Below are 12,595 nucleotides of genomic sequence, written 5' to 3' on the forward strand. Positions count from 1 at the left end.
GCTTCGGCCGCTCTTAAGTGCTCCGGGTGGAAACTGGCGCCGGCGGCGGTTGCGTTCCGCGGGCGGAAAGGAAGGGGGAGGTGGGAAGGCTGTGCGCCGCCCGCTCCTCCCCACCCCCCGCCTCGGCCCTGAAGGGGCTGGATGGGCAAGTTGGGCGCGATGGCTCGAGTCCGGGCGGCGGCGGCGGCGGCCGGAGGCGGCGGCGCCTCCTCCTCCTCGCCCCGGCGCCGGCGGTGATCCGAACGAGCGGCCGCGGCCCCCGATGAGACTGTTCGCGGGCTGGCTGTGCCTGAGCCTGGCGTCCGTGTGGCTGGCGCGGAGGATGTGGACGCTGCGGAGCCCGCTCACCCGCTCCCTGTACGTGAACATGACGAGCGGCCCCGGCGGGCCGGCGGCGGCCGCGGGCGGCAGGAAGGAGAACCACCAGGTACGCGGCCGGGGTCGGGCCCGGGCCCGGCGGGGGCGGGGGCGTGGCGGCCCGGCCTTCCCGCGCTCGGCCCGGCTATTGTGCGGGGCTTCGCGGCGAGAGGGCCTCCCGGGGCCCTCGCCCCGCCGCCTCGGCCCCGCGGAAAGTTTCCCCGACGTCGTCCCCGCCGGGCGCTGGCTCCGCGACCCTCGAGCGTTCGGCCCGGGCCCCGCGGCGCCTTTTGTTCCCGGGCGCGGGCGGACAACGGCCTCCCGTTCCTTCCCGGGCCCGGGTGTGGGCGCCCCGGCGCCCCGCATTGTTCCCGGGTGCCAGGCGGTGATTGCAGGCGCCGGGCGGCACGACGCAGGAACTTTGGGGCGAGCGCGTGGCCACGGGCATCCATCTGGCACCGGGGCCTGCGATGTAAACGACCAGACCAAACCCATCTCCCTCGACCGCCTTCATCACCCCCGGGGAATCAAAGCGAAAAGCAGGTCCTTCTTTTTGTCTGGTTGAATCTCTGAACGTACAAAGGGCCATAAAGAAATTTAACCGTGCATTGTGAGCCATTTAACCCTCTGGGCTTATTCGGGTGACATTTTCCCTCAGCAGTTAAATGTGTTTGACAGGTCCTCACACTCCCATCCTGCTGAACCTTCCTCTCCTACCAAAGAGAGATCTCCTTTTAACTTCGATGTTGGTAGTCGACCAGAAAGATGTGGTAAGAAGGAAGATGATGCAAGCTTTTCCTGGAAGGGTTTTTAAAACAGAATTAGGGAGGAGTGAATTCTTTTCAGAGTTGTGGATCGTGAACGACGCGATGTAACCGGTTAGGCAGTCTTTTCATTAGCTTAGTTTGGTGCCACTTACAGAAGTATGTGCAGGTCAACTGTGGAATTAAGAGTGATATTTCATTTTTGACCATAATATAGTTTGTGGTTAACCTTGCATTCATTGAAAAGAGGCTTTTAAACTCTGTCGGAGTGTTGGCTTATAATTGCTAGCATTTATAGTGCATTTTGCCTTTCAAGACAGCAGTAGGTGGTTATTCCCCATCTTATGACTTATCGTTTTCATAGATTTCTCATTTTCCTATGTTACATTTCTTATTATGCCAGGCGTTCAGAGAGTTTAAATTCGGGTTGATTTCGTGTGTTTTAATGAAAGTAAAGAATTATCTAAGGACATAAAGCAATTCATTAAGGAAAGTAGCTTACAGTTTTTATTTAGTAATTACTGATTGTGGCCCATTTTCTATTTTTAAAGGAAGTCCTACATTCCCATAAAATTTTTTTGTGATCCCAGAGCTAGTCTGATTTGTTAGGTAGTCATGCCTGTGATATTGTTAGGAGAGTACATAAAGTCAGTAGGTGATCTTCAGTTGTGAAACCACATTCTTTGCCGTAAATTACTTACGTTAATCGTTCTTAGAGAGACAATTCTAAAGTACTGCAGTGATAATGTACAGTTACCAAATGTCACATATCCACGTGGAATACGGATAGTGGCATAACACAATGAATTAGAAATGTCATTTTCAACAATTGGTAGAAGTAATGTTCCGGTTAGGACAAAAAGGAAGCTTATTTCCACTGATGTGGAATTTTGGTGGAGTCTCTTAGCTGTAGGTGTTTATGACACTTGTGATTACCTCTACTATAACATTTGATATATTTTATTATATATATTTTATATGTAATATATTTATATAATGCTTATAAAAGAATTGGTTATATTTAAAAAACTGAAAAACTGTTTACATAATTTGATTTTCGTGGAGTCTAGGTAGACTATAGCTGGAGACGTAGCCTCATTATAAGTACTTCCTAACAGGAGATACTTTCTAATTGTGTGCCTTTTAAAAACTGAATCAGTTACTAATAGTGGTTTCCGATACCCCATTTACTTTGTTACACTTCTGAGATGCTGAGTTATATGTGTACATGTGTGTGTTTTAACCAGTTGGACCAACAATTTGGCCACTAATTTCTCCAAAGTGAAGACTAATCTGGTACTTTCTGAATATTTAGGGGCAGATTGACTCTTTTCCTTAGAGTGATCAATCCAGTGATGCATTGACACATGAAAATATTGCCCGTGAATAAAGATTAAAATGAACAAAAGAAATGTGTGTATAGAGACCACGGTGAGATAAAGTGAAAGAGGAGACTCCTCTCTGCAGAGTGCCTGCGCTGATTTGTTATCTTCTTTATAATCCAGGATCCTAGGTTTGCCTTATGAACTTTCTTACTTGTAAAGTAACTTGACTCTAACATCCTTGCCCCCTTCACATTTATAGTTTTATACAGGGTTTTCTGGTGTTCATTTGGGGGTGTGGGTTCCATAGCAAGCCACATCTGGTTCTTTTGGGGTTGCGTGAAAGTGGGGTTATGGATTTTTTAAACATTTTTTTAATTAATGTTTTTTATTTATTTTTGAGAGAGAGTGTGAGCGGGGGAAGGGCAGAGAGAGAGAGAGAGACACAGAATCTGAAGCAGGCTCCCGGCTCTGAGCTTACAGCACAGAGCACGACGCGGGGCTCGAACTCACAAACCGTGAGATCATGACCTGAGCTGAAGTCGATGCTCAACCGACTGAGCCACCCAGGTGCCCCAGTGGATTTAATTGAACCGTACTTAGCACAAGTTTTCTTTATGATGATTTTATTAAGAAATTATGGTGGAGGATTCTCTGGTTAAAAGAGAAATCTTGGGAAATGTTTATCATTAAAAATTGCTATTTAGTTATGATAGCCTGGAGATGAGTTGCAAGGCTCCTTTGCCCTAAAGTAGTTCTAAAACTGTAGTAGCAGCACCATTTTAATAACTTGGTTTGGTGTGCTAGCTTCAAGCTGGGATTACTTTTCACTTTAAGCAAGGGAGAAGCAAGGAAGGGCTTCTCTTAGAGCTGGGATGTGGCTTGCAGGCCAAATTGGGCTCACTGACTTGTTTGTTACAGCCTATAAAGTAAGAATAGTTTTACGTTTTTAAATGGCTGCAAAAGCATGTAATATTTTATAATATGAGAAAATTTCTTATATGAAATTCAAATTTCAGCATCCACAAATAAGGTCTTGTTGGAACAGAGCCACCACATTCGTTTACTTACTGCCCATAGGGACCTCCACACTACAGCAGCAGTGGTTGGTACTGTGTGACCCACGAGCTGAACTATTTACTCTGTAGCCCCTTACAGAAAAAAAGAGTCTTCTCCAGAGAAAGTTTCCAGCTGCCTTCATCAGCAGCACATTTCTTAGTCACAGTTGCATGGTGGATAGTTTGCCTCATTGGGAAGAAGTAGAGCCAGGCGATGAGAAACTAGATATGTCACTTTTCAACATTGGCAGGCTTGGAACTTAAAAAGAAGACAGCAACGACAAAAACTTTGCATCTAGTGTTTTTGTCTCATTGTACCTAGTACTTCAAGTTAATGCATCAATTATGGAGCTGTTGAAACTTGAAAGGACTCTTAGGCCTCACTAACTAGGTTCTTGATAATAATAGTCATTCAGTAGTTTCTGAACTGATGGAGTGCCAAAAGAATTGTTACGGAACTCCCTGGAACCCAGCCAGGACGGTTTCTGCAGGTGATGTACTGTAAGGATTCTTAAGAGCACAGGTAACCTTGAATATCTGGAATTAGCAAGGTATAACTTAAAACTGCAAGGTTGTGTTCTATCTGACTTATTTTTTCACCTTCTGTAAGCTCTGAACTGTGTTATGTTGCACGGGGTGATGGGGTATAAGACGGAATTGAAACAACTGGGGGTTTTTTCCAAATGAAAAAATACTTGGACATCACAGCCATAGGTCACAGGTTGTGCTAATGGACAGATTCGGTGTCCTGTCCCCTCACTCCCCATTTACTTTGCAGGGGCTGATCAAAGTCAGGCACAAGTTAACAATGCTCAAGGGCAGTCACCAGCTAGCCAGATGGACACTGATGGATTTGTATCCTCTTCTGAGCTGCCTTCCAGAATCTGGAGGCCTCTGCAGCTGAATACCAAAGAGATTTTGAAAGGAGTTTCTTTCCTTCCTTACAATTGTGTTGAAACCCTATCCAAATGTTTGCCTCTGGGTGCCTGGGTGGCTCAGTCATTTAAGTTTTGGACTTTGGCTCAGGTGGTGATCTCGCCGTCTGTGGGTTTGAGCCCTGTGTCCAGCTCTGTGCTGAAGGCTCAGAGCCTGGAGCCGGCTTTGGATTTTGTGTCTCCCTCTCTCTGTGCTGGCCCCGCCGCCTGCTCATGCTGTCTCTCTCTCAAAATAAAGAGACATTGAAAAAACAACAAGTGTTTGCTTCAGTTTCACAGAATATCAGGATCTCTCTCTGCTGCTGAATACACTAGAAGGTGCTTGAGGGCACCCTGGTAATTGCCAGTAAAAGACCATTGCTTAGACCTTCTAAAGCATTGTTAAAATCTTAGGATTATAAAATTCTAACAGTGAGTGCATATTTTAAATGAAAATTGCCAATTATTTATTTATTAAATCAAAGCTGAAACAACTTAATCTAATCCATATGAATTGTTTCCCTCCATGGACTTGGGTGCCTTGTCACTGTACACATTGAAATCTCATATAAAGAGGTTGTTGGTTTAGGTTTGTGTCATCTGTGGAAGAAAAATGAATGGTTTGAATGTTGACTCTTATGCTGTGCTTCAATGCAAGGAAGTGTCAATGATTGAATGTCTGGACTGATAGGATTCATTGCAGAACTTAGAATGTGATTTTTGAGTCCTTAGCTGCCAGGTCCAGGTCGTCAGGCTTAGTCTGACCACCCCCTGTAGTAGAAAAGATTCTGTGTTCATGGACCCTGTCAGTGGAGCCTTTCCAGTTGTTTTTAGTGGTGCTAAATGCCTCAGGTCTTTGGTTACTCATTCCTTTTGAGAATGGCTGGGTGCCCAGACCTACCGTGTGGTTTTTAGGCATTCTCTTGAACTTCAGTTCTCTAACTGGCTTTTGTGGTCCTTGGACAGGAAGGGAAAGGAAATCAAGTTACTGTGTTTCTATTGTCTGCCAGACACTTTAATGATTCTCTCTAACCCTCATAACAACTCCCAGAGGTAGGTGGCGCACCCCCTTTTTTAATAGACAGATGAGCCTAAGAGCGATGACACTTGCTCAGGAGATACTTGGTAGGTGGCAGAGTTGGGTTTTGATCTCTGCTCTGTCTGGTTTCAAGGCCCAGGCTTTTCCTACCTTTTCATGATGCCACTCCTAGGAAGCCTTGTGTTGTATGAGGGCCTGTGAAAGTAGGCTGTCTCCTTAGTAGGAAACTGCCCCCACTTTAGCAGAGCTGTGTGGAGACATTGAATCCATGTAGCTGTATGCAAAAACACCAGTTGCAGTTTTGTAGTGTGTGAGTTAGACAACGTTGGGATAAGTGTCCCAAGTTCTGGCTTTCATCCAGTTTGTGAGTGCTTTGGTCAAGTTTAATGTTGGAAAAAAAATCGTACCTAGGGTGTCTTTTTTCCAACACCCACTATTTCTTTGACACTGGCTGGGTGTCCTACAATTCATTTCTGTTCTGACACAACCCAGAGTTAACATCTGTCCAGAGGCTTAAGGACTCCATCCTGCAAGACTGCCCTCCCTTCGGGTGCCAGCTGCAAGTTGGGGGTACATAGACTACCCCCCCATGTTTCTGCCCAATTTGTGTACAAATTCTGGGGTTCCCACAACCCTCCCTCAGGTTAGATAATTTGCTAGAATGACTCCATTTAGGAAGACATTTTACTTGTTTACTCGTTTATTATAAAGGATACGATTCAGGGAAAGCCAAATGGAAGAGACGAATAGGGCAAGGTATGGCCGGTAGAAGGTGGCACAGAGCTTCCATGCCCTCTCCAGGTGTTCAGCAACCTGGAAGTCCCTAGAGCCATGTTGTTTAGGGGCTTTATGAGGGTTTCATTACCTAGGCATGGTTGATTAAATCACTGACCTTTGGTGATAACTCAATCTCTTAACTCCTCTCCTTTGTCTAGAGGTTGGAGGTGGGGCTGAAAGTTCAAACCCCCCTCCCCCTATCACTATATTAGCATACAAAAGATACTCTATTTTTTTTTAATTTTTTTAATGTTTGTTTATTTTTGAGACAGAGGGAGACAGACCACGAGTGGGGGAGGGGCAGAGAGAGAGAGAGAGAGGGAGACACAGAATCTGAAACAACTCCAGGCTCTGAGCTGTCAGCACAGAGCCCAATGCGGGGCTCGAACCCATGAACCGTGAGGTCATGACCTGAGCCGAAGTCGGATGCTTAACCGACTGAGCCACCCAGGCGCCCCCAAAAGATACTCTTTAACACTTAGGGGATGCCCCAAGAGTCTTAGGGGCTCTGTGCCTGTATCTAGGGGATAAAGCACCAGTAGCGAAGGGGGTGAGGGAGAGAGAATCTTAAGCACGACACAGGGCTCTCATAGGGTTTAATCTCATGACCCTAAGATTGTGACCTGAGCCAAAATCAAGAGTAGGACGCCTAACTGACTGAGCCACCCAGGTGCCCCCTAAAATAACCTTTTTTTTTTTTAAGTTTATTTTGAGAGAGAAAGAGAGCACAAGTGGGGAAGGGGCAGAGAGAGGGAGAGACAGAATTGCAGGAGGCTCTGTGCTATCAGTGCAGAATCTGATGCCAGGGTCGAACTCCCGAACCATGAGATCATGACCTGAGCTAAGATGAAGTGTGGAACACTTAACCAACTGAGCCACCCAGGCGCCCAACCCCTAAAATAACTTTCTTTTTTCAAATGTTTATATTTGAGAGAGAGACAGAGACAGTGTGCGAGCAGGGGAGGGGCAAAGAATCAGACGGAGACAGAATCTGAAGCAGGCTCCAGGCTCCCAGCTGTCAGCACAGAGCCTCACGTGGGGCTTGAACTCGAGCTATGAGATCATGACCTGAGCTGAAGTCCGATGCTTAACTGACTAAGCCACCTGGGTGCCCCCCTAAAATAACTTTCTAACTCCTCTGTGTTCAAGTCCTCTGTATTTTGGAAGAAAAGATAATTATATAACACGTTTGACTATTGAACTAAAAAATAAATTCTGGTAAGCTTTTAACTATATCCCTTTGTTTGATAAGCAAATATAATCTCATCAGAAAATTATATTTCTGCTTTGAAGGAATGACTGATCCACCAAGATTATATAAAGATTAGGAGATGTTCATGGGACCTGACCTAATACCTTATATTTTGATTAGCGAATATTGTCACATATGCATTCACAACTCATGTCTACTTCATTTGGCTATTTGTCTGATTTTTAGTATAGCTACAGTCTTGTTGCAAGTAATTTACTGTATTTTTAGAAGTTCTGTATTTGCTGTATTTTACAGTATTTACTGTAATTTTTAGAAGTTCTGGTTAATTACCACATCCTACCTTGTACTCGGCATTAGTAGATGACTGCATGGTATAACTGGTTTGATTAGAATTCGTTATTTAAAAGATTTCCTTACCGTCTTGGATTGGAGAAAGTTCAAGTGAGCTTTGAAGGAAGATGCTAAAATGACGTTTTTCCCGGCACTGGTCTCCAGCTGAGGAGGCCAGCCCACAGTGGGCTTGGCACACAGTCCTTCCAATGCGAACGTTTAATGAGCATGATGCTTTGTTCTTGCCTGCGCACCTTGGTCTCTGTAGTCTTTGAGGAGCACACATTCAAAGAACTCACCTGCTTGAAAGTGCATGGGAGCCTGCAGATAGGCCACCCAGTGCTGTGAGCTCATTACAGCTTTTCATTTAAGCTGGGTTGTCTGGAGAGAGGAACTCCAGTGGGGTGGCAGGGGCTCCTGCATTGATTTTTCTATCAGCATCTCATCTTAAGGGCAAGGGGACTGCTTATTTAAGGCTTGAAGTTCTTGGCCAAGATCGTAATCCCATTATTTGATTCCCTTGGTTTCTGATTTTTTTTTCTCTCCTCTGGAGTGTAAGTCCATCTTTAGTTTTTCCCTAGACCACTGTTAAGCTGGGATAATTAGGAAACACTAATGAAATTTTCTGGGTAGGCCCATTTAGGGGTTCTCAAGCAGTGGTGATTTTGTCCCCCAGGGGGCATTTGGCAATGTCTGGGACATTTTGGGTGGTCCTGATGGGAGGGGAGTGGGGAGCGCTCCTGGCATCTGATGGGTAGAGGCTTGGGATGCTGCTAAACATCTTCTAATACATCAGACACATCTCATAACAAATTATGATTATCTGGCCCCAAATGTCAGTAATGCTGAGGTTGAGAAACCCTGTAATTTAGTTGCTATCTAGATCAGATTATCTTTTCTCTAAACACACCCCCGTCCAGTTTAGTTGGACAGAATGGTCCTGCTTTCTTTTCTGAAAATAAATCTCAGACACACTGGGTAGACCGAGAAGAAACTTCTTTGAAAGAAACCTTTATAAAACAACATGCACCTAGAATAGGAACCTCAATCAGCTGGAAGTGCTCAGAAACCCCAGGCTTCCCATTTGTCCAGAAGTTGTGGGGTGGTAAATGAAATGTGAATGTACTTGGCCAAGGGCCTGAAACAAAGTAGGTGTTTTAGTCAGTGTCATCCTTCCTTGCTTGCTTGTGGTGTTGCAATTTTGTGGTGAGTGGGTAGGTTTGACCACTGTTTGCAGAAGTGAGTTTAAGCAAGACCTTTCAGGGGTGCCTGGCTGGCTCAGTCAGGGGAGCATATGACTCTTGATCTCGGGATCATGAGTTCGAGCCCCACGTTGGATATAGAGTTTACTATAAATAAATAAATAAATAAAGTATAATAATAAAATAAAAAAGAAAAGTAAGACCTTTCAAAAACCTTGGAGTTTCAGAAATTGACAGAAACCCAGTGACAGCTATCTCTGTGGTTATCCTTATATTCATTCCCTCCAGGATTTTGTTAGAAACTCCAAATTCTATGTTAGGCTGCCTGTGACTTTATTTATTTTTATTTTTTAAACATTAATTTTTTTTTTTTTTTTTTTTTTTTTTTTTTTTGAGAGAGAGAGAGCGAGCATGGGAGGGGCAGAGGGGATAGAAAGAGAGAATCCTAAACAGGCTCCATGCTCAACACTCAGCCTGGAGCCTGATGTGGGGATCGATCCCAAGACCCTGGAATCATGACCTGAACCAAAATCAAGAGTCGGCAACTCAACTAACTGAGCCACCCAGATGCCCCAAGGCTGCCTGTGATTTTAACAGTAGTTCATTTGACAAACATTTATTGTTCACTGTATCCGTATTAGGCACTGAAGTCCGTCATTGTCCCTCACTTTATGAAATCTCTTTCTCTCTGGGAAGATATACACTGAACATATAATTATGTACAGTTATTAGTTCAGTGTTCATAAATGTTACCAAGGAGACATATGAGATGTAGGAGAGAGGTATTTGGATGGGGGGAACCCAGCCTAGTCTGCAAATTCAAGGCAAACATACTTGAAGAAATATTTTAGTATTAGGTCGAATTGACCAGGTAAAGAGAGAGTGGTTTGGGGTGATGGAAATGTAGGGGATGGAGCAAACACCATGTGAGATATCCAGAGGAAAGGAGCCTTCCAGAAAAAGAGAGGGGTGCAGTGTTATGACATAGTGAATGGCCAGGTGTTATGGGTGGGCAGGCAGTGTCACGAGGTGACTGTGGACGCAGACTGGACAAATCGTGTAGGACCTGGTAAGCCATATTGAACATTTTGGATATTAGCTTCAGACTTCTGTGTAGCACGGTCGTGATGTGATCAGATTTGCATTTAAAATTTTCAGTTTTTAGAGAGGCTTGTTTGGCCACTTAAATTTTCAAACCACTTTTAATTACAGTGCTATCCACATTTAGATATGTAAATATATGTTAAAAATAACCTTTATTGAGATATGTATAGTTCACATACCATAAAATTCATCCTTTTTAAGTGTATAGTTCAATGTTTTTTAGTACAATATATTTACACAGTTGTGCAACCACCATCACTCTCTAGTTTTAGAACGTTTTCATCACTCCAGAAAGAAACTGCGTATCCATTGGTAGACACTCCCCACTGCCCCCTGCCCCCAAACCCTTGGCAACTGGTCTACTTTCTGTCTCTGAACCTGCCTATTCTGGACACTTTATGTAAGTGAACATATCATTTGTGGCCACTTGTGACTGGCTTCTTTCCCTTAGCATAATGTTTTCACAGTTCATCCACGTTGTCACCTGAATCAGGACTTCACTGCTTTTTATGGTTGAATAATCCATATTCTGTTGTATAGATCAGTCATATCTTGTTTATCCATCAGTTGATGGACGTTTGGGTTTGTTTCCACTTTTTGATGATTCTGAATAATGCTGTGGAGTTGGCATTTGTATCATGCAAATGGTCAGGAGGAGCATGGGTTTCAACTTTTATATTTATTTATTTTTAATTAATTTATTTTGAGAGAGAGAGAGAGAATGCGTGTGCCCGTGAGCTGGGGAGGGGCAGAGAGAGAGGGAGAGAACCCTAAGCAGGCTTGCACTGAAATCTAGAGTCAGACACACAACCCCCTGGGCCCCCCAGGCACCCCCAACCTTTATCTTAAGAATTTTTTCTTTAATATTTATTTTTAAGAGAGAGATGCACGCTCAAACACACACACACACACACACACACACACACACACACACACACACACACACACACACACAGAGTGTGAGCAGGGGAGGGGCAGAGAGAGGGAGACACAGAATGTGAAGCAGGCTCCAGGCTCTGAGCTGTCAGCACAGAGCCCGATGCAGGGCTTGAATTCATGAACTGCGAGATCATGACCTGAGCTAAAGTTGGACGACTGAGCCACCCAGGCTTTCCACCCCCCTCTTATACAAATTTTTGTAATGTTCCAACCTTTGTCTTTAAAGAGAAGGGCTTTACTCCTTCTCATTCCATAGCACATTCTGTTCAGTAAGCAGTTTCTTTTCTGAAGCACTTGTATAGCTGTAAAGGTTCAACCACATGTGTCAGTGAATTGAGAGAAATGCTGTTAAGAACTGGAGTTTTCCTCTTGGCACTTGAAAGCAATATTTGCAGTTAATGATGCCAAGTCTTACTTCGTTCTAGAAGTCAGAGTCCATTGTTGTTCTAGTTGTCCATTTACAAGTGGATGCCAAGGAATTCTTAGCTCCTCTGTTTCACTTGAATGACTTCTTGTCTGCACTAATAGAAGGTACCTGATTGCCTATTACTAAGGTGATGGCTTTCATCTTTATTAGTCATTTCAGAAAATAAAAAATAAATAAAAGTCAGAGTAGCCTCAGTATCACAGAGTTCAGAATGTGTACCAGGAGGTTGTGAGTATAATAAAAAATGGTTTATGACTTATACTGGGGCATAACTTCAGGCACAGTGAATATTAAGAATTAATGATTAAGCAAGAACATTTTCAGACCAAGGAAGAAAGTATAGGCAGTAAATATAAGAAGCTTATCATGTAGAGTGGAAAAAGTGAAAATAGTTATCAAGTCCAAGCAGTTTTGGTAACAGTGTTTAAATGGTAAATGAACACAGGGGCTCCTGGGTGGCTCAGTCATTGAGCATCTGACTCTTGATTGTGACTTGGGTCGTGATCTCACCGTTAGGTTCGTGAGATGGAGCCCTGCGCTGGGCTTTGTGCTGACAGAGCAGGAGCCTGCTTGGGATTCTCTCTTTCCCTCTTTCTCTGCCCCTCCACTGCTTGGGCAGATGCGCGTGCTCTCTCTCAAGATAAATAAATAAACCTCAAAAAAAAAAAGTAAATTAACAAATCAGTCAACAGATGGGAAATTTGGTATCTAGTTTGGATATAGGGTTTGTAAAAAAAAAGATTAGTTAATCTTTAAATTTTTAATGTGCCTGTTTGCTTGCTTGTATTGGATTGTAACTGGTTCCTTTCAATGCTAGTGTCAGGAATGTTACCCAAGATTTGTTTTAACATTTAGCAAGCTTAGGATGACTGTAAAATTGGCCCACCAATCGCGTAAGCAGTTACAGGATGCCTGTTGATAAATGGTCATATTTGTCAGGGGGAAGCAAATTACTTTTTTTTTTTTTAATTGTTTTAAATGTTTATTTATTTGTGAGAGAAAGACAGAGTGTGAGTGGGGGAGGAGCAGAGAGAGGGGGAGACACAGAATCCAAAGCAGGCTCCAGGCTCTGAGCTGTCAGCACAGAGCCTGACGCGGGACTCAAACTCACGAACTGTGAGATCATGACCTGAGCCAAAGTCGGACGCT

At 44.0% G+C, this 12,595-nt stretch overlaps 1 protein-coding gene across 3 annotated transcripts in view; it reads left to right on the plus strand.

The window, feature by feature from the left end:
- The window catches only part of METTL9 (methyltransferase like 9), a 52,038-nt gene that overhangs the window by 1,945 nt on the left and 37,498 nt on the right, over positions 1–12,595 (plus strand). Inside the window, exon 1 of one of the 3 annotated variants that reach the window (XM_019430318.2) lies at positions 125–427. The exons of 1 other annotated variant lie outside the window; for it this stretch is intronic. In XM_019430318.2, the coding sequence (XP_019285863.1) occupies positions 263–427 (165 nt within the window). In that variant the 5' untranslated portion in view covers positions 125–262. Of the gene's footprint in view, positions 1–124; positions 428–12,595 lie in introns of those variants that run through there. One more of the 3 variants, XM_019430317.2, reaches the window with a different exon arrangement.

The sequence above is a fragment of the Panthera pardus genome, unplaced genomic scaffold, assembly GCF_024362965.1.
Source record: "Panthera pardus isolate Hobbes unplaced genomic scaffold, ASM2436296v1 HiC_scaffold_5, whole genome shotgun sequence".
NCBI lineage: Eukaryota > Metazoa > Chordata > Mammalia > Carnivora > Felidae > Panthera > Panthera pardus.